A 23581-nucleotide genomic window follows, 5' to 3' on the forward strand; every position below is an offset into this window, starting at 1 on the left:
GTTTTTTTGTGATGCTGCCAATGAAGGAAGAAAAGTGATTCACATTTCGATTGAGCGACAATTATTTTAATTTAATTATTTCCCTAGTTTTTTAGTTTATTTTTCACTTTAATTCACAATAACCTTCGTTTTTAAGTTATTCGTTTTAAAAAAGAAAAATATCCCCATTCTATAAGTGCAACATAAAATATTTACAGAAAAAAAAGTGCTTGCTTTGGAAACGAAAAGTGAAAAAGTGTAACAACCGTCGCCGCCTTTCGTCGTCGCCGTCGTTGTTGGTTTTGGAAATACAAAAATCGTGTTCAATAAAAAATAAATTAAATAAAATACGTATTTTTTTTAAATCATGGGTTGTGCAGTGAGTACAGCTAGAGATAAGGAAGCAATCGAGCGATCGAAGAAAATCGATCGGGCACTACGAGCCGAAGGCGAGCGAGCTGCCTCCGAGGTGAAACTTCTACTTTTGGGTGCGTCTTTTCATCTATACATTTTTTTTCTTCTTTTTTTATTTCATTTTGAAAAAAACTTGTTCCTTCCTTTCAAATAAACGTTCTATTTGCCCTTTTTGGCTTGAAAAGTGATTCAATTTCAAAATATCTACTTAAAGCAATTCGCATTCCGTTGGACATTTGAATTCGACTTCGGTAGACATTTACCTGTTGGAATCCCATTAAATTCCAATAATTGTGGAGAAATTTGTGTGAATAAAAAAACTGTTTTTTTTTTAATTAGTCTTCGTTGGATCTTGAGAACACAGAAAAATATGATTTGCGACTTTCCTGTGACTCCGGCCAGTATAGACGCTGGGAATTGTTGAATTTTCTGTTCAGTTCACGGCTGAATAAGTCTGACTTGGTAGTCGTCGTCGTTGACTTTGTTGTTGGCGCGAGGTAGGTGTAGTTGCTTACAACCTATCTACCTACGTACTTACCTTTTGGTTAAGTTCGCGTTTTGTCTGTTAGGCCGCTGCTCAAGTGGAAACTCAAACCGGTGTACCGGCAGATGCATCAGTTTTGTTTTTTTTTTTTGTTTCGTCTTCGTTTTATAATTTCATTTTGCCTTAATTTCCACCCTAAGCTAAGAGCCAAGCATGATACGGACACCACACGTTTATCGTCGTCGTTGATGACGATGATGGTGAGTGATTAACGATTAAGTTCCGGGGAAACATATTTTGGTGTTATTAATTTTTAGTATTGTCGTAAGTTAATCATCGAAGTTATGTTTCTTAAGATTTGTCGATGATTGCGTTTTTCTTTTTTAATACTTACAAATTTTGTCCAAAAAATGAGTTCACTGTTTTTGGAGATGCAGATTAATCAGCGTGGTCTATACCTTCGTTCCTATTTTTAATTACTTGAAAGTTGACATTCTTCAAGAAATTTGTGGATTGCCAATTAGAAAAGATAAATATGTATCTGAGCATCATTCACTGACTTGTTTCGATTGTCATACAATGGAGTATCTTTTCTTACTCAGATTGAGAGATTGTGTCAATGGTTTTCCGATGGGTGTTGGTTGACCTATTTTGCGAATGAGAATGTTTTACACGCTTGTAAAGTAAAGTGAGTCATTTGAATTGAATTAAGTTGAATGTTTTTTATTTTTATTTTGTTTTCCTTTTTTCTTTCATGTCAGAAAAAAACACTTGATAAAATATGACAGAAATTAAAAATCAGATACGATTGTAGGGTAATGAAATTAATTTCAGTATTTTACTCACCAGTTAAAATTAAAACAATAGAGGTATATTCATAACTACTTATCGAAAGTTTTTATCAATTTGTTACAAACATTACTTTCTTAAAGTATATTTTTATTTTTTGCTGTTGGATCTCTTAAGAAAATTAAAATTATAAGTTTTTAAATTGAGAGGTAAGTCCATAGTTTAGCCCTTGTTTTTTTTTTGTTTTTGATGTTAACCCCGAGGAATCCTACGTCATGGTAAGAAATGTACTTGTGGGAACCGGATTATAATACCCCACCTTTTTTATAAGGAAAAAGGTTAAATAAAAATTCAAAAGACTGCAAACACTATACCTATTTGCAAATGGAAAATCTTTCCAAAAAAAAAACGAGGAGGCAATAATTTTCCAATTTTTGTTTTTGTGTGATACAAAAAGTTCTTAGACTGCTCTTGCACCAGCTTACTAATTACTGAGAAAAAAAAATGAGATTTGAATTTTACTAAGAATCTTTATGCTGATTTAATCCACCAATAATATTCAGTTTTGGTCAACTGCGTATTTATTTATATAAAACATTTTCTTTCTTTTGACTCGTACAATTTTGAAGACAGTTTTATATTCATGCTTATTTTGAGATTCGAACGAAACGTTGATTCGAGTGACTAGATCTATTCGTTCGAATGAATTTTGTTTATTTCGAGATTCGAATAAAACATATATATTGCAGAAAATTAACCGAAATGAACCTTATTTTCGAGATCATCTGTTCTAAATGATTTGACATTTTGCTTTGATTTAGTGTGACCAACCTGACTTCTTCTGCAGACTATTTAATATTTGTTAAAAATGTTCGGAAAATGAATCCTACATATTTCAAAAGCATAAAGCGAAATGATGTTTTGCTAAAAGCCGGGATGAGTTGATTATTTTGAAATGCATTAACGGAAATATAAATTTATTTATATACAAGTTTATTGACATATAAAAGTATAAAATAAACTATAAAACATTTGTCTAGTGAAATACTAGAGTTTGATTTGGCTATTCGAGTCATTTTTATTGAATGTTAATGTTGAATCAAAGATTTTCAATTATTCATTTGGAATCATCAAAATGACGTTTGAGTATTAATAATTCCACTAGTTATTTGACACACTTCTGGTCACACCTGCGAATTTTCAAAAAAACAAAAGAAAACCAATTTGTATTTGTTTCGAAAAATGTTATATTTTAGCAAAAAAATGGCAATTTTTTTTATTTATGAGCAGTGAAAATGATGAGGAACAGATTAACAGAAGAAGAATAAGGGATGCATCAAATCCATTGGAGTTGACTATAAGCTTCACGGCAGCATCTACACGGTTTACAGAAAACCGTTTGCTACCTCCGGATTCTTCTCGATCAACCTTATCAGGACTTCTTTTTGCTTTCTACTTTGCCAATAATTATAAAATAACAAAAAAAACTCGTCTATATAACCAATTTCGTTTAATTATGGTATTAAAACTTACATGTTATTCACCAGAAAATATCTGAACGACACAAAAAAGACATTTGATTCTAATAATATTACTCATACTAAATGAACTTTCGATTGAATCGGCAAATTTTCGAATCGATCGAATATCAAAATGAAATCTTCTCGAATGCGTATAACTTTCGATCGAAAACGAATCTCAAAATAAGGGTGATTATCGTATGAATAATAAAATCAACAAAAAATCAGCTGCAACTCCACGGATTGGTGCGTAGCGAAATTTTATCAATCTGAATTTTGCTACATACAGTACTGTGCAAAACTTTTGCAACTATCACCAAAACATTGAACCTTCGTGTTGATATATTAAAGTTGTTCCAATCAAATTATTTTTATTGCTCTAATCTTCATAATCTTAAAACACTGATCCACAGGCAAATTCCACCAATGCACTTCTTTTCCAAAAACAATAATGATTTCAGCTGTGCAAAACATTTGTAACTAGTTGCCAATTCTCTTTTCGTCTCATTTTGATAACGGTTAATCTGATTTATTTTGAGGTTGGTAAGTTTGTACGTGAAGCTTAATTTGTTAAGTTAGTTTTAGGCGGGACTTTGATCGATAAAACGGTTTTTAAGCTAAATTCTTTCTAAATTAAAAAAAAAAATTATTTTGTTTTAAAAATGGTGGGAAAAATATAAAAAATAAAATTCAGACATTTGATTGCTATCAAAAAAAGAGCATCACAAAAAGAAATTTTCCATTCAAGAATCAACTATTTGTAGAATCATCAAAATGAAGGCCTCAAAGCACCACAGTATGAAAAAAGATGATTGAAAAATAACAAAATTCTTCCGAAGAAAACCCACAGAAAACAAAAATTGAATTTAGGTTACCCATTGACCCCTCAACTATCCGACGCCGCACACTGCAGGCCGAAATGAGTAGTTTTCAAATAGCAAAAGAGCTATTTATTTAAAAAAATGTGAAAGTACGTTCGGCTTTCCAAAAACTCATCTCAATCGGAGTCCCAAATAATGGGAAACGGTCTTATTTTCCGTCGAATCAAAGTTCAATATGCACGGATGGAATGGAAAACAACATGTCAGAAGGCCAAAAGGTGAGAGGCTAAATCCAAAATACACTAAGGGAACGGTCAAACATAGAGGTGGTACAATTTTGGTATTGGGCTGCTTCTTTGGCCAAGGAATCGGGGTAATTTGACGAGTGGATGGCAAAATGAAGTCTGAAGACTATGTAATGTAGACATCCTTTGTAACACCATTCTGCCTTATGCCCATTGCGAAATGGACGTTCCAACACGACAATAATCCCAAACATAAGTCCAAGTTGACCACAAAGTGGATTGCAGAAAAAAGATTGAGGATTTTCTATGGCCAGCCCAATCGCCAAACCTAGACCCAATAGACAACCTGTGGGAAATTGTGAAGAGAAGAATTTGGAACAACGTTTTTAACCACAAAAGTAATCGCTTCGCTGGAATTCAGAGGCAGTGGAATGACATTCCAAAAACGCTTATCAATAACCATATAGCTTCAATGCCCAGAAGATATGCAGACGTTATAAAAAATAAAGGTTATGCAATTAAATATTAACATTTCCTTGCCTTGAAGTAAGAAAATTGTTTGAAATTAAGTTGTAAGATTTAAGTTGCAAATGTTTTGCACAGCAATTTTACCAACTATGAAAGTATTTAGTTATTTATTTTTTGTAAAAGTGAAGAGGGTCAAAAAAACAGTAAACAATCGAAATCACCTACCAACTGCTTCAGCGACATTCTAACAAAAATTCATCGTCCTGTTTGACCATTATACCTGGGGATAGTTGGATTTTCTATAATTATAGTTTCAAATTATTTTACAAACACCCCTTTTGTATTTTTCCAATAGACCCTAAAATAAAAGGAATGTGGACAAAAGTTGTCCAAACAAAAAATTGTCTTTGTTACTGTTTTCACCGAAATAAAAATGCAAAAAGACAATTTTTTACCTAAAATACAAAGTGTATGACCGTGCTTCGTTTGATAAAGTCTCCTTAGGCAAGTGAGTAAATGTTGGCCTCTTGATATGGATGTTGAGTTGATGCCTTTACCCACCACACGAAAAAGTCAGGGACAATGTTTGTTGATTATTTTTGCCTAAAACTTCCTTTTAAAAAACACACTGGTCTACACAGAAGTAGCCTTGGAAAAAGCTACATATTTAGATCCCTGAGGGCATACTACTGACTTTCTGTTTTCAAGCGGGAAACAGCTGTCAGGGACATAGTAACCTATGAACATTCTCTTGCAAGATCCCCGAGTATAAACGAAGTCTTCTGATAACTTATTGCAGGACATTTTTTAAGACAAATCTTTCAACTAGTATTTCTAATTTACTTTAAACTCAGAAGAGATTTGGAAAGCAAAGTTAGGAATCTGTCACACCTAAAATATACCTACGATTATATAAATAATAATTTGAAGGTTCAACCACTTGATTGAATAACAAAACAACACACACACACAAAGTTACCTATAACTAAATATTTCTTAAATGAAGATGAAGCACGATGCATAATTGACTTCAGCTGCAGCAACAAAGTCAACGTAACCAATACCTATTCCCCTTACAAAGCTAATCTCTGTACATAGATAGAAATATAATACGACCATAACGCATCTCTATGGTACGAATCTCATATATCTATTCTAAGCACCGCAATGTGGCCTTTTGTTGGTTTTGGTTTTCTCCTATTCATTCTCATACTTGACTATGACAACAATGTTCCATTCATTCAGAGAATTACATTTGCCACTGGATTTTTTAAATAATTTTCATGTTTAATTAACTTGAACAAATAAGGTGGTATTCCTTGTTGAAATGATTCCATTCCAAGTCACTTCGCTAGCAATGGGGGATGAGACGATTTATGTGCTTGTTTGTATACCACCCTGCTGTAAATGAAAAATCACGTATATATACGAGAGAATGTATGTACTTCTTTCTCATTGCGAGAGTTAACCCCATGACTTTTTTGTCGGATTGATGAATTGGGGTCTGTCATCGTTGCTATTTGTTGCTCGGCACGGCGCGCGGCGCGGACCCTCACTCATTCATTCGTTCTTCATTCATGCGACTTATGGAGAAAAAGCGAAAACAATATAAATTGAAAGCTCTTAATTTTGTGTCTAACTAACGACCGACCGACACCGACCGAACTTAGTTAGTCATCATCCATAAGTATTGCGGCGGCCGGGCGGTGGCAGGAAGCGAAAGGTCATTGTTATATATAGGAACAGAATGCGACAAAAATTAGATATGCGTTTTGTTAAGTTTAAAAATAAAATGAGCTTAAGTAAAGTTTTTTTTTTGTAAGGGAATTACCCATTATTCCAGAGTTTTTTATTGCTTTGGAATCAATTTGTGTTAAGAATAGGGGAGTCATACCAACAACAAAAGTATAATAATATTTATTTATAAGTTAAGAGCTTTCTGTTGAAAATTACATATAACCCAATACTATCAGTTTGGAGTTAGTTATTGAACAAATTCAAACAAACATAAGGGACTTCGTTTGCAATCAACTCTGGCTCTACTATGTAACTCGAAAAATTGGTTTTATGTATCTATTTGACTACTTTCGAGCACACGAGAATCGAATAGTTCTAGTAGTGCCAACTATATCCTTATGAACTTTCCAATAAACGAGGAACTACGTTACTCGAAAGTAGAATTCAAAACAAGGCAAAATCGAAAATAATCACTACATCAAATGTGTTTTCGAGCAAAGTTTTTTTGTCAAAGTGTAAGTAAAATGTTTAATATGAGGCCCATCTAACACCCCAATTACACCGGGAATTTCTCTTTCTCTTCCTCATTCATTTCGAAATTCATCATCAGCGAACACATGACTCTTTCGATTGAAGTCAAAACTTCGGCAAGTATTTTTGACATGGCTTGCTGTGCAAGTCAGCGTTCTTGTCACCACTGATTTGGTTCTGGTAAACTCCTGCTACCAAAAGCTTCAATACTGCTGATAACTTAATGATAATGGGAACAGCATTTTGTCTTCTACGAGTAGTCAGTCATATTGGATGATATGGTGTTAAGTAAAAACATATATCCGTCTTTAGAAAGACGATAGTTCCTAACAAAACTAAAAAAAAGCATATAGTTTTCATTAAGAATGCGTTCAAATTTTCTACCGTATATATGTATATAGGTACAAACCTTTTCTCACTCAGCTCTATTATTTTGGAATTATCTCTTATTCTTCTGCGTTCAATTTGACCGTACCGTTCATCATTCCCTTGCAAATTAAACCAAATTTCAACGGTGTAGAATGGAGTTACATAGTAAGGCCCTGTATTCTTTGAACTCTATCTATGCGAGTTTGTCACAAATTGCTGTTAAAGAACGGTATTCATTCACGTTGCTCAAGGTTGACAAGATTCGTCTAGATTTTTGAAATTCTATTGTGAATCTCATTTGATTGATCAGAGATTCTTTAAAAATCTTCAGGAACTTTGTGATATTCTCAACGGAAATTTCATGTCTCATATTAGCTCATTTATAACAATTGAAATCCACCAAGGGAATCATTGTATCCAAAGGTCACTGTTTATTGTTTTTAGCATTGTTATCACAACAATATATGATTACGTTTTTTATTACCAAAACCGATGATATTCTGTACAATTAACCAAAGAAAGTAGATATTTCATATGAAAGGTATTTATATATCTAAAAATCAATTAAAATTAACTTATGAATAATACTGTTAACTTAACTCGTTACGACAAAACGTAACTATTTTGCAATGTTAATATTCGGCCTTGAAGTTTTACTCTCAAATAATCTAAAGAAGTTTAATTTTAACAAAGTTTACTCGTACAGACAAAAATACATGATCAAGCTAGTAGTAAAAGTAGTAGGGAGTAAAATAAGTCTTAGTCTTAGTCTTCACAGCTCTAGCGTTACTACTTCCAATTATCTAACCAAACCTAAATTTTTACAAAAATCTTTTCTCAACAAGACGAATGAGTAATTTTAAGAAAATTCAATGTAAACCCTGATTGTACGAAATTTGTCGGCCGAAATGGTGACACTTATTGAAAGACAAGTATCAACCGAAACTGTTCGTCGCGTTCTTCAGAAGAACGGTTTTAACGGCAGAGTTGCTCGAAAAAAACTCTTATTTCCAAATAAATAAGCGAAATCGTCCTGAGCTCGCTAAAAAGCACCTCAACAAACCCCAAATTTTCTGGAACGATTTGTTCTCCGACGAGACCAACATTAACTTATTTGGGTCTGACGAAAAGCAAATTGTTTGGAGAAAGCCCGATACTCAGTTCAAGTCAGAGAATTTCCGTGCCACTGTTAAGCATGGGAAAGGAAACGTTTTGTTATGGGGTCAATGGCAGCAAATGGGACTGGGAACTTTCTGTATAACTCTGATTCTTTGACGTAAACTAGGTCTGACAATGCTGCCATGTCTTCAAATTTTGTGAATGCTTTAGGGCGTGGTCGAAAGCTTGTACATTAATTTCTACCCAATAACAAAAATAAAACTGGTGATTATTAGAAAATGATCCGATCTGAAAGTTATATAAAATATATTTTCATAACGTGATGTAATTTGTAACTTTGACAGCTACTTAAAAACACAAATTGGAAAAACTACTATTGCAAAAGAGCTTTCCACAAAGTTGGCGGGTTCAGATCACATAAGGGACTTCTCCTACGTTTTTTGAACGTAAATTTTGACCAAGGCAACTATTTACTTTTTCAAGTGTCGTACGTTCGATACTTTGACCTCTACTTTCAGTCCATGATACAAAAACTATCAAAACAATATTTGTCTACAAAACACTCTTGAGGCAAGCTACAAGTCCATCACGACTTGTATTTTGTATTGTAAAGATATATTACTTATTTCTTTTCCAATTCGACAAGGAACCCTTTTACACAAAACATTAAATGAAGTTATGCAGAATATAAATAAATCACAGATAAATAAAATTCAGCTTTCAGTCGATTGAAAAAACATCAACAACAACTAACATCTTGACATAAGTTGACTTGTTAGTTAGGGAGATTTTTCGTGACCAACTTTCCAATAAAGTTGCGTTAATTGGAAAGCAATTTTAGGCTGCTGGCCAATTAGATACTTAAAACTTGCCTTACTTTCAAGTCCCTTACGTCGCCTGAACCTGTCCAGCCCAGTGTCTTCATAAGAGATTTGCCCTGCAGTAATTACAGGGATAACTTACCATTTTGTAGATTTGTTTTATACATTTCTTACATTCTACAAATCATCATCCTATGTTCTAGTTTATGAAGATAAGAAGATTGAAGTTACTTTTGATTCAAGTAAATATGTATTTTGTGAACCTTATTTATTAAAAAACAATATGTATAATACTATTTTCTTTAAACTCTATCTAAAATTCCTGACCTACTTGGTTGTATTGAAAATAATAACATCGCTGCTGATTTACTAACCACAAATGAAGTAATTCTCGGAAGAAAATAAAACGATAAAGTTATTTTTAACGAAACTTATGATAACTCTGAAGCCCTGGAAACACTTATTTCTGCAAAATTAAAAAAATAAACAAACAGATAAAATATCATGTAAAAATAAATCAAATTATTATTTCTACAATGAGGTATAAGTAGGTACCTATACAAAGTGGTATTAAATATTAAATATGTAACACAATGCACATAGGTTCATAGTATAGAGGCACATGCAACAGAAACAGCATCAACTAGGCACTTAAATGAAAATCTCGCTCATAAATTCGAATGAATCCGCCTTTCCTTCACCCATATTTTAGTTATTTTGTTCAATGATAAAAAAGAACACACAATTTGTAATTCCAGCTACTTTCTCTATTCTCCTGATGGGATGGATACAATAACAAAACAAATAATACTTAAACCTATAGGTGCCCCCAACTGCCATGCCTTGCATTACAGAGACAGAGAATTTGTATGGAGGCTAGAGGCAGAAATGCAAGATCGCGGCGCGTTGCGTCCATAGCCATGGCATGTCGCGTTCGTAGTCGTAGTCGAAGCCGAAGCCGTTCTTCACAAAGTGTTCCATGTCCATGTATCTCGTTAATCAAATAAATTGAGTGACAGTGCAAAAGCATAAAAAGCGAATGAATGCATATTGTATTGTTTGTTCCCCCCTCTGATGCGACATCGTGTGTCGCACTGTCTACGTTTTATTCACAACCTATCTAGCCATTTATACGTTTTGGTTGTTGTTGTCGTCGCCATCGTCACTACTGCCGACGACGACTACTATATGTACAACAATCGTCTCAACGGCACCACCAACATCTGCATCACCATCACCAACCGCATTATCAATCTAATTATTGTAATTTTTGCATAATTCCACTCAAGTCATCGGGAACAACTGATACGAATTGTAATGTAACGTACGTTGATGTGTTTCCTAGTAAATAATAATCAAGGTTCTTTCGTCTAAGTCCCCGTTATCAGGTACTTATTAGGAGAGAATGGAGTATGCTATCACTTGTGAAATGAAGCAATTTAATTAAATCTGCAACGACTAACAACTACGACTGAGTCAGTTTTGGTCTTCCACATTTTCAAGCCTTTTCAAACTCATTTGGATATCATAATTTCCTCTTGTGCCTGCTAAATGAGACTCATTAATGTACTTTTTTTTCCAACATTGTTTTTGTTTGTAAAGCGTTTTGCAGAAGTATGGTAGGGTCCGGTCTCCGTCTGTTCGCCTCTATGGCAACGACTTGACGGCGACTTCTGGCAGCTAAAGTGTGACTCAATTTGTGTACATACTTCGTTTGAGGAGCGTTACTTTATTGTGAGGTTTTAAATTACTCATTGTTATTAAGATGAAAATAAAGTGATAAGACAGCGAATTTCAGAAAATTTAGCACCCTTTTTTTTTGTTGATTTTTCTTATATTCTTACTTCTTTTTACAATTTGTTTTGTATATTTTGTTTTTGTTTTTCCATTGCGGTATTTGTTTGATAAAAAAACATTTATGTAGGCTGTAGGCTGTTTTTTTTTTGTGATTGTGTTTTATTTCTCCATTGCCCGTGAAGTATCAATAAAATATTTTAGCATAAAAAGATAAGATTGTTTTTTTTGAAACGATCATTTCGTTGTTCGTTGTTTTTTTGCACCCATAAATTATTACAACAAAATTTGTACATACATACTTTCTTTCTTTTCTGCTTTTTATGGGAAACAATTTAGAAAAAAAAAAGAAATAATTAATTGTATACATTATAAATAAAAACATGAAAACGAAAGCTACAATCATCATGAAATGAATGATCACATGCAAGAAAAAGAAATGAACGTTTCTTAACTGGACAACCAAACTTATTTTTATGTAATGTGTGGTGAAGAATTTTGTTCGAGATTTTAAACTTTTTTTTTATTTTTCTCAAGGGGATGTTACTACCCTTATTATGCGAAGATACAGCATTAGAAAAAGGTTTGAAAGGAAGTTCCGGTGCACAATAGTTTTGAATTCCTGCATATTGTAATAACTGCTTAAGACAGAGTGTGATAAAGCATTCAACATTCGCGTAGTACGGCTGAAGAAGGAATCTCTGTATTCCTTAGTACGACCTAAACTAGGCTCGAGGGTATACTGATGAGCTTTCCTCGGAGCGCGAGTATTACTGTTGAACTGTTTAAGGGGATGAATGCAACTGGCTATTTCTCTACATCATAAATCTTTAAAATGACGATAAAAAAATGTGAGACAAGACACTTTGGAAAGATGTTCAAGTGGCGTAGTTGATACAATGATGATGTTATCACCAATTGATTTATGTCCAAGAGGCTTATGTTAGAGATGGGAGTTAAATTCAAGCTTTGGACGTATAAAAGTCTTATAAATAACACCCTGAACATGTTATTCGTAAAGTAGAAACAATTTTTACCTTCAATGTTGAAAAATAATGCTTTTGAGAATAATAGAGTTTAAGACCTTAGAACTTCTGTTTAATTTCTAAATATTTTTATCAAATACAAATTAAAAGAAATCTTGATATTGAGAGATCCCCTTGTATAAGCTTTGAGTAGTAGGAAAAACTTAACTCCCAGCAATTAAAATGATATCATTTTGTTAAGAAATTCAAATAACTTTTTTATCAATTCATTTTATGTATTTATTTTTATTTTATTATTTTTTTTTTATTATCTATCTGACCACAAATGGACCAGCCAGCTCGGCCTCTAGCTAGCTGTCTCCAGTTTCGTACACCAAATTGGTTAAGGTCCTCTAAGTCTTTGGACTTTTTTTTTTGACCATATCAGTATCGCTGTACAGCCGTTGTACAGTTCGCCGTTGCATCTTCTTCTCAACCCTGCATCTTTAAATCACCCAAAAATTGTTCGCAAGACGTTTTTATCTTACTTTGACAAAGTCCAAGCCTCAGCGCTATAAATGAGAACAGGAATGATGAGTGTCTTATAGACGGTGGCCTTAGAGCTCCAGAGAAAGGATTTTACTACTGAATCATTTTCTTAATTTATAAAAGTGCCTAGGTAGATACATTTCTAAACTATCTGATAGTTATAGCTTTCAATGGTGACGTTCTGTTCAGACGACAATCAATGTCCTTTTTTGATGACAGCATATATGTACATACTTGGTCTTGCTCAAAAATGCGCCACTGATATCACACTTGGACCTTCAAATTGTGTCAATGTCGTTGGCGTACCCAAGTAATTGGAGGTACATTAGGAAGTTTGCGCCTCTAATATTGAAGATTGCGTTTTGTACAATTATTATGTTGGTTTAATTTTGAAAATCTAGGGTCTTTCTTGATGAATTCCTATAACCGAATCCTTCTTAAAGAGATTCGGCAAAAAATACTTCTAATAACGGTCCCCTGTGCAAATAATTGTAACTCTGTGTACTTCAAGTAAATATAAAATATAACAGAGTTGAGAATAAAGAGTCTGGGACTTGTTTATTACCAGTAAAAAATGTTTGCTGGGATATTGGTGTAGAATACGTCTGTATATATAATTTATACCTCTGAATTAAATAATGGTGTTTGCGATCACTTTAAACCAATTTAAACACACCATCCCAACCCATCCTAATGTTGAAAAGAAAAGTTGACAGATATTGGTATTCTGTATCAAGGCGCTATCTACAACCCCTTTAGTTTTATATTCACTTCCAAAATTTGGATAAAATTATATCAGCTATTCTTACATCAATTTTATCGAAATTGATTTTATACATAAGCTTAAATTAAATTAATGACGAACTGTGCTATCTAAAGTTTTATCACGGGTACTGCCTTTTGCGAGGAATCGACAATTACTAAAAGAGTAATTCTTGTCATGAGAAGTGCTTTCTCAAATCAGCCGTTCGGTTTAGGCTTTAAACTGTAGGTCCCCTCCACATACAGGAATGGTTGAGAGTTTTAAGTCACCTAAATGACTTTTATTATTTATAAATGGAATTTATTTTACTAACCAACATTTTCGGCTTACTGTTAGTTACAGACCTTTTGTCCGTAGACCCAACGCAAACAATTCAAAAACGTGAGTGTATATTTGAATTTATTGTTTAAAACTTAAAGTTAGGCCACATATTAACTTTCTCTAAATTGCGCAATTGTGGCCTTCTATGATATTACAAATTTTATAATTTTTTTTTTATTTATTAGATCACAGTTGTTGGGAATTACGATTTCGTCTTTAGGTTTCAAAGTCAGAAGGATCTTGTATTTCTTTTCCGCACACCTTATTCTCTTGGATTCCTCAAATTAGTAGAAAGACCAGCTGGAAGGCTTACTACAAAGATCTTCTATAATCTTAAACGCTTTATAAAAAGCTAGATAGTTAAGCGTGCTTAAAATGTTATCTATAGATACATTTGGTATCACAAAGGACCAAACTTTAGCCCAAGTGTGCAAGACTTAAAGACAGCATACATTCCTCCTTCTCTAGGCTCGATTATAATTCTACTCAACTGATGTTTTGACTTCAATATTTCGCATTTGCTTGTCATGTCACCTTTTTGTTTTCCATAATGAGATCTCTTCATTTCTTTGCTTTTCTATTTATGGACAAAAATACACATTTGGAGCTCCCAAAAGAATGTGTGTCATATCTTCTTATTAAACAAGTCAAGGAAACCAAAAAACATGACTACTGTGATTAATCATTCATGTCTTGGGCAATAACATTCACGCTCATTAAAATCCTATTTATCGTTTATTTCTATAAACAAAAACAATATACGTACCATCATTTATGTTTATATCACAGCCCTTGCCAGACAACTTACTATACTATACTATCAGTTGACACAGCTGAGCCTGGGAGCTGCTTAACATGAAGAACCCCCTGAATGAGTCAGGTTATTGTTGTTATTTTTTTTATTTTTGCATTCCGCCCCTCTCCTATATGACGCCCATTTATAAGATCTATCGATATTCGTTTTTTTGTTATGTATATTATTTAAATATGCCTCATTTTAATGTAATAATTTATTCACCCGACAGCAGGCAGGCAGCGACACTGTTGGAGGAAATAAGACAGTAATTTTACTCAGCAAATCTATATGTAGGTACATCTCGATCGCATTTGTGCACGTAGACCCAGCAAAAACATGGCGCACGGTCGCACGGGTGAACATGATACATCTCAGAGCATGTCTTAGCTATGAGAAAGTTTTTCGCTCTACTATATGAACTTGAAAATGGAATGTAAAATTAACAAACAATAGAATATATATATATATAAAGTTAGCCAAAAAAAAAATAAAGCAAAAATAGCACATGCATCCGGTGAATTTTTGTTTCTTTTTTGTTTTCACACTCACGGCGGCGGCAGTGGTGATCTTATCAAGAAATCACATTGTTTACCCAAACGGCGCGCTTACTTTAAGCAAAGAATAAGTTTTTCACAAAACTCATTTATTCAACACATCATCAACGCCAGTGAATAGCGAATGCTTGGCAGTTGGGGAGCAAAGCGAAATATAAAATGGGTGTAGCGCCCTCTTCGACCAAGCCTCCTCTTGATCGACCATACTTTTGGGAAATATTTGCCAATTGTTTTTTATTTTAATTTCAACGAAAGTGATAGCATTGGCACATATTCGGTGTTGTATAAATGCTTCCTTGATTACCCTCCCCTCCCAATTAAGGTGATTGACTTATAAGGTATTCGTATCAGCCAATTTAGTAAGAATTAAGATATATAGCAAATTTATTTATTTGTTTATATCATGGAAGCCGATTGACAGTTTTATATTCACGAGATAAGAACGATAAACTTTAAAAAAAATTGCTTTAAATTTAAAATAACACGGAGTAATTGTTTTAAAATATTAAACACACAAAAACATTAAAGACACATTTTACAGACTAGTTTCATGTTGCAGTTCAAAACACAGAACCTTCTGATTCTTTAGACCCTCATAAAATAAAACGGTTTCCAGTTTAAAAATAAAATGCACGGCGGGGTCACACGAACTTGCTCATGTATACAGAGATAGTCAAAAGTATTTACACAACAAACTTTTTTAGTGCACATTCAAGTAACGATCTCCGATCGAGTTTCAATGGATAATTCCTTTGTTTTCAGCATTTCATTTATAAAATTTTAAACTTTAAAGCACATTTAGTTTGTTATTTTTTTTTAAAAGCTAATTTGCATTGTGTAAATACTTTTGACGCAATAAAAATGTGTGTAAATACTTTTAACTACCGCTAATCATCAGTTCAGTTGTTTTCTGTCCAATGTACCGTTATCCTTACCAAATAGACTTCGGTCGCCAAGGCATATACAAGGCTTAAAAGAAAATAGCATTTTGTTGGACTGCAAAAACAACAAGAACAAGAAAAACCTTTTTCAATTGAATGTGTACAAGAAAGCTTGTTGTGTAAATAGTTTTGACTACCTCTGTACAAATATTTAATATTTTTCGTATTTTTAGATTTAAAAATATACCTTCAAAAAGATTTTGTTTTCAAAAATTTAAATGTCACTTGATTGCTCAAAAAAACCTTAATTTTTCAAAAAATGTATTTCAGACCGTTAACGTTTTTTTTTTAAATTATTGTGTGTAGTAAAATTTTTCAATTTTAGTTAAAAAATATTGATTTTTAAAAAGCTATATGAAAGTTTTTCAAAATAAAAACACATAAAATTCCGAAAAATGTATGAAATCTTTATTTGAATCGATAGTTCGGGTCATATAATTTAATGTTTGAAGATTATTTCATGCAAATGTTGAGCTTGACTGTGTCCATGCTCCATGCTTAGTCCAATTTTGGCATAGTCGTTCCAACTTTTCGGCCGGTATCTCACTAATAAATGCTTGAATGTTGTCTTCCAATGCGTCAATTGAAGCGGGCTTGTCTGTATAGACATGATCTTGAACATAGCCCCACAAAAAATAGTCTAAAGGCGTTAAATCGCACGATCTATTCTGCCAATTGACCCGTCCCGAACGTGAAATAAAATCTTCACCGAACTCGCCTCACTATAAGTTTATTTTTGAATCAGCTCGGACGTCCAATCGACATAGGCAAGACCGGTGTGGTGAGTGCTTCATTTCGGTCAAAATTTCTTTTCAAAAAACGTAGAACTCACTTTCGAAATAAGTTTTCAATATTATCAACGTTCCTCAAGCGTACATCGCTGTTTAATGATTAAAAAAAAAAAACGGATTGTACAGAATTTATTGAACACTTTACAAAGATCTCAAGTCTTGAGTGTAAAAAATACCAATTCTATGGACCTGTAAAAAGCGCGTTGATGTATTCCAAAAAATGCATTAATTACCACTTCGCTAGCGCAAAGACCTTAACAGTAGATAAATAGTAATTAAAAGTAACAAGATTGTAACCTTCTTTTAAACAGTATTTTGTACTCTAAGAAAAGAAATTATTTTCATCTTGTATTGTGCTCGCCTTTCAAAAACGTATGTTAAATTCTTATCGTTCTTAATGGTCATGTCACCATTACAAAATAATGTTACAAAATAGTATCTTAATGTTGTTTCAAATTTCATAAGATCTCGATGAGAGCGGCATTTATGTATTTAATTTATCCTATAAATATGTAATATCAAGAACAATAAATTGTTCTATCAGGTTACTAAACCAACAAAAGATTATAGTATAGTTTTAATAATGAAATGTTCTTTTTTTATATTTTCACGTAATTGGCAATAAATATTTTATACTAAATACATAATACGAGTATATTATGAGTCAAACCCAACAAAAAAAAACAATAGTTTATTATGTGATTTTGAATAATTTTTATTTGTGATTCATACTTTAACGTGTGATTTATTCATCTAAGAGAGCTTCCACATTCCACAATAATTATAAATTATTGTGTTTTCCATGATATGCAACAACCTTGCTCAAAACTGTGGAGCTCAATAAAAAAAAAAAGAATCTTTTTTAATTCTCTGATCTAACCCCGCCTCACCCTGTCATTGATAGTCACCTTGCTGATCTTAAAAATCCATGTTCTTTGTTTTTAAATTAAACATCTTAATTCTTTTACAGGTGCCGGCGAATCGGGAAAATCCACAATTGTCAAACAAATGAAAATTATCCACGAAACTGGATATTCTCAAGAAGAATGTGAACAATATCGACGTGTGGTTTACAGCAATACAATCCAGAGTCTCATGGCAATTATAAGAGCGATGGGTCATCTGAAAATTGATTTTGCTGATCCATCAAAAACAGTAAGCTTAAAATAATCCAAGTAAATTTTTAACTCAATTTATTAAAATAAAATAAAATAATTTTGTAGGAAATTGCACGACAATTCTTCACATATGCCTCAGCTGCTGAAGAAGGAATTTTAATTCCAGAAATTGTACTTCTCATGAAGAAACTATGGGCTGATGCTGGAGTTCAACAATCTTTTGCAAGGTAAATCTTTCAAAAAATATAAAATAATAAGCAAACATATTAATTTTTTTTTCATTTTAAGATCTCGTGAATATCAACTTAACGATTCGGCAGCTTATTATTTAAACTCTCTAGACAGAATTTCTCAACCAAACTACATTCCACTGCAAGAAGATGTTCTTCGTACACGAGTCAAAACCACTGGTATTGTGGAAACGCATTTCACCTGCAAAGGTTTGCATTTTAAGTGAGTTTTGATCGATAAAATTAAGTACCTATGAGCCAGTTCAAATTTGTGAGATATTGAAAACATTTTTAATTGATTAAAAGAGCAGGAAGATCAGTTGAGATATCCAAGAAGTCGTAGTAACTAGTCGTATTGTTAACTTTGAAGCTCAAATAAAACAACATAATCTATTGCAAATGTTTTGCAATGAACATATTTGCTTACCAGGAAAATATCTCACTTTTTTTAAAGAACAAGAAAGCAGAGACATTAATTTCCTCACAAACTTGCTGTGGCTCGGTTTTATTATTAATTTGTACTTTTGTCTATATAAAATATTTTCTTTTTTATCTTCTAGAATGTTTGATGTTGGTGGCCAACGATCTGAAAGAAAAAAATGGATTCATTGTTTTGAAGGTGTAACTGCTATTATTTTCTGCGTAGCACTTTCAGGTAAACATTTTTTCAAATATTGTATTTTTACGGTCTTACAGCTTCCGTGTTCGGGAAAACTAAACCATAGAATGAGTAATGACAATTGTCGGCATGTGTCGGCCTCAACTTGATCACTTGAGATGAGGTCTGCATCTGCTTTCGATTCCCTCGGACGTAGTGTTTAATACCCTACGGGCTGGAGCCATCTTAATAGTTGAACAAGTAGTTTTTTGACCTAAACTAAATATTATTTTGACACAAATCGGTCCATATATCGTGCGCAGAACCTTCCTCTCGAAAATACCAGGACCATAGAACAGCATACAGTACGATCGGGATGATTAAGTTTTTGTACAGTGTCTCCTTGGAACTTCGCTATAGGGCCTTATTTCCAGCAGTACCTAGATAGATAAATTCATTCAATACTTCGAAGTTATTCCCATCAATGGTCACGTTCTGACTGATTCTACGTTGGGAATCGATTCTAATCGATGAGAGTAAATTCTTCGTTTTGTCCTTACAAGACCCATTTTATTCGCTACAGACTCGATACCATTTGGTTCTTCCCATAATGTAGAAGTCATCTGCATGTTCAAGATATTTTGAGAATTTTTAAAATATGATGCCACTGGTGTTGACGTTGGTGTTTCACACCACTTTCTGGTAATCAATACTGAAGCAGCTACATGACAGCGCATCGCCTTGTCAAAGTCCTCTTGTGGTTTCGAAAGTTTGAATTCAATTTCAACCAGTAGATACTAGAGGTTGCTACGTTAACCGCTTAAATTTAAAACTTTGTGTTCTATCCTCGTTCTCAGAACAAACAGGGCAAGAGAAAAAGAAATGGAAGTCAAGTATAGCCTCAAATTCTCAATATAGTCTCAAATGTAGTTTCGATCTTGTTCAAAGCATTTGGCTTCTTAACGTCCACTAACGAATTGATAAAACTCCTGAGAAAATAATACAGTAGTATCTGGTGGCATGATCCCGCAGGCCGATCTCATGTCGTTTATGTTATCTGAAGCTACTATTGTCTATTAATTGCCATAAAATTTAACATACTGCCATCCTTAACATCTGACATTAAAGCAGTATTAAAACTTAACATCTATGAAAATACCATTCAATATAAACTGACAACCTTGGAAATCTTATAATTGAACCTCATGTACCCTTTTTCGAAAATGTATATGATTTTGACTGATTAACATATTTGAATTAAGAGCAAGTTGAAAATTCAGATTATTTCTATTTCGCTGCTTTAATAAAGCTCAACATTTCATAAGATTTCTCAGAAAGGTAGGACGTTAAAATAAAAAACAATGCAAATTCTATATACCCTATTGAAGAAGGCGAATAACATTTAAGGGTTATAAAAAAAGGTTTTAAGATCGACTTAAAATTCTAGGTACAAACTTAATAATACTAGTTTATTAAAGTATTTGTTTTTTATTTTTCACCATTAACTTATCGTTATTTATGTTTTTTTTAAAGGATATGACTTAGTTCTGGCGGAAGACGAAGAGATGAACCGTATGATTGAATCTCTGAAACTTTTCGACTCCATATGCAATTCCAAATGGTTTGTTGAGACCTCAATAATTCTTTTCCTCAATAAAAAAGATTTATTTGGAGAAAAAATAAACAGATCCCCATTGACGATATGTTTCCCAGAATACACAGGTACAAAATAATTAAATCAACGAAAAATTGTAAAATGGAATTAAAATCAAATCTATTTTAAATAATTTGTACTTAGGTTCGAACACATTTGAAGAAGCTTCCAATTATATCAGAATGAAATTTGAAAACCTTAATAAACGAAAAGACCACAAAGAAATTTACACCCATCTAACCTGCGCCACAGATACAAATAATATTCAATTTGTATTCGATGCTGTTACTGATGTTATTATTAAAAACAATCTTAAAGATTGTGGATTATACTAATTTAAATTTGTATTCTTTTTTTAATGCTAGTTCTATATCATAGCTATTATTCCTAATTTCAATTCACTCAAAACTTCTATTTCTGCATCCGTTCAATGAGCGGTAATGAAAATATAAAATGAACAAAAAGACAATATTATATTATGTATGTTTAAATGTTTATATCTCAATAGATTCACAGGAATGATAATTTATAGAAATATATACACAAACGCACACGTTTTTTTAACGCACAATCTAATAAATTACCTTAGTTGTATAGAATATATATAATTTAATGTAAAGCGGGGCAAGTTAATGCCTTCATATAGAAAAAGAATTATATAACAAAATGAGAAAAAACGAAACGATTGTGACAAATTGCTAAAATATGCCTTTCCTTTTATTAACTAAGATTTATTTAACATTTACATGTATATCTACTATATATTATATCTATATACTTATATACAATTTTTCTATCGCTCAAATGCGACTGGCTACAAGTGTTTAGAGAAGACTGAGAATTTGCAGCCTATGCCATAACATTAGAAAAAAAAAAAACCGAAAAACAGAATTTAAAAATGATTTTGAGATTATTTATTCATTTGGTTTTTATTTTGGATGTTGCGAAATTGCTTACATATTTTTTCATAAATCAAAAATTCAAATTTTCGAACTCGGTGCTACTATCTACGTATACAGAAGATATTTCGAGACCAAAATATTTTGCATTTAAATTCATTCCAAGAAAATTGCATTCAAAATTTTGGTTAAAGTCAGTTGACAATTTAAAAAAAAAATCCATACAACTAAAATTTATTTAAGCATTTATCAAAATTTCATTCTTTTTTTTTTCAAATCTACAATTTAAGTTAACTAAATTATTTCTTTATTATATCAACGAAATGTTTGTAGCTCAAATAAATAACTTTAAAAGCTTAACAAGAAACTTATATTAATAGATAAATAAAACAAGATAAATATTGATGATTATTATGTGCTCCTAAAAACAAAATTTATAAAGACAAACAAAAGTTGTATACATTACATATTAAAACATTTTTGGTAATTTTTTGTGTTTAAGAAAAAAAACTAATTTTTTGATGTGCAACAATCAATTTTGTTTAAATATTAAAATAATTATGTGTACTTGTAAAATTTAAGTTATAGGCTAATGTACAAACGTAAATAAACACTTAAAATGAAATTTAAAAAAAGACGAATATTTTTGAAATAAATTCATACTTCAAATAATGAAAAATTGATAGAAAATGAAAACTATATTGTTTAGTATTGAATAGTTGCATTTAAATTATTTTACAGACAAGTTATGTTTTTATTTCGCTCCCATCACATTATCCAATTATTTTGCCATTTTTGTTTTCATTAATTAACTACATTATGGACTCATTTTAATTAACTTTGATAAAGTTATACCTAATTACTTATTACTCTTTGCTTTATTTTATTTATTATATTCTTACCATGTTATTCGTAATAGAATATCCTATTAAAGTTCTTGTATATTTAAATGAGTATACAACTAACTTTTTTATCTAGGGGGGAAAAATTCCAAAATTACTTGATAAATTCATTTTAACTGATAACAAGTCGATTTTTAAAAACACAGTTGATCGATGATCTAAACAATGTCTGAAAGTTTAAGTCAAAAATGGTATCCATCGAAAAACATTTGTGATGATCCCTTTAAAACTTATTAAGACCGTTGAATTCCTCCTGCTCCGACATTGAGTGTCACCTACAGAGTGCATTACACTGCGCCAACTTAAAGATGCTCTTGGCAAAGTGATTCTCATCAGCAATGAACTCTTGTATCGTATTTTAATTTGGTCAGCTTGCTTGGTTATCTAAGTAAGTAAGTAATGTTGTTTATTTCACTTTACCGATACATTAAATTGTTTCTTATATTTTTATGATTTGATTCAGTTCTTATAGAATTAGTAATAATTTAACAAATGTGTTATTATTTCTTTGAACAAAAAGGTTCAACAATGACTTTTGTCGTCTGTCGCAATCCATACAATTTTTCTCAAAACTTCCCTAGATTTATAATTATTTTTAAGGCAAAAATATAATTAAGATACGTTTCAAATTCTAGTTGTTAAATTCATTTATGAGTTGTTGGCGATATTTGAAGTATTTGATGATGCAGTACCAATTCTTTATTTCATTTAAGAAATCTATTATAGTGTTCATATCAAGTAAATCACTTCCTAATGTCTCTCGACGAATACTTTTTAAAATTAGGCAAGTTCCCACAAAATGTGCAAGGGTCTCTTCTTCGTTTGAATTGCAGAGTATAGTTTAGATTTTCAGTTTCTTTACTTCGTGTTCCATTGAGCATAATGAGCCATGCTCTTGCTTTCAGTATCCAGCGAATTTTAAAGACATCACAGTCTTTCGAGACGTAAACTTCACCAGCAGTATAATTAAGCAAATTTTATAAGCTGTGTGTTCTCGTTTTTTGTGCTCTTTGCAGAATTCTAAGTGCTCGCGCTCGATTATTTTAACTGCTACGCCATCGACAACCAGCTTAAACAGAGTTTTGTTGGTCACGATCTCATCCAACTGTTCTTTATCTTCCCGAATGAGGCTATTTACCCAGTTCCTAAACCAGAAAATCTTCTTTTCAATTATCAGCTTGGCTAAAAATTTTGGTAACCTGTTATTTGCGTAACCTGTTATTTACTGAGAACTCTTCCCACATAGTACATATCGTCGCCCTAATATTGGGTTGCCGTAAGCGCCATTTTAATGTTTCTGGGAAATCGCATATGAAGTTTTGACAGCCTATTGCTCGAAAACCAACCGCTGGGATTTTTTCATTTTTTGTCAAGATATTCATACGGATATCTTCTTTCAGAAAATGTAA

At 32.3% G+C, this 23581-nt stretch overlaps 1 protein-coding gene across 1 annotated transcript; it reads left to right on the forward strand.

Annotated features, from left to right (window-relative positions):
- Nucleotides 1-21542, forward strand: LOC129944253 (G protein alpha i subunit). The gene is made up of 7 exons (XM_056053574.1): nt 1-467; nt 17742-17926; nt 17995-18116; nt 18178-18342; nt 18680-18774; nt 20251-20439; nt 20516-21542. The coding sequence occupies exons 1-7, from the start codon at nt 347-349 to the stop codon at nt 20704-20706; spliced, it is 1068 nt and encodes a 355-aa protein (XP_055909549.1). The 5' UTR covers nt 1-346; the 3' UTR covers nt 20707-21542.
- Nucleotides 21543-23581: the final 2039 nt, after the last annotated feature.

The sequence above is a fragment of the Eupeodes corollae genome, chromosome 2, assembly GCF_945859685.1.
Source record: "Eupeodes corollae chromosome 2, idEupCoro1.1, whole genome shotgun sequence".
In the NCBI taxonomy this organism is placed as follows: Eukaryota; Metazoa; Arthropoda; class Insecta; order Diptera; family Syrphidae; genus Eupeodes; species Eupeodes corollae.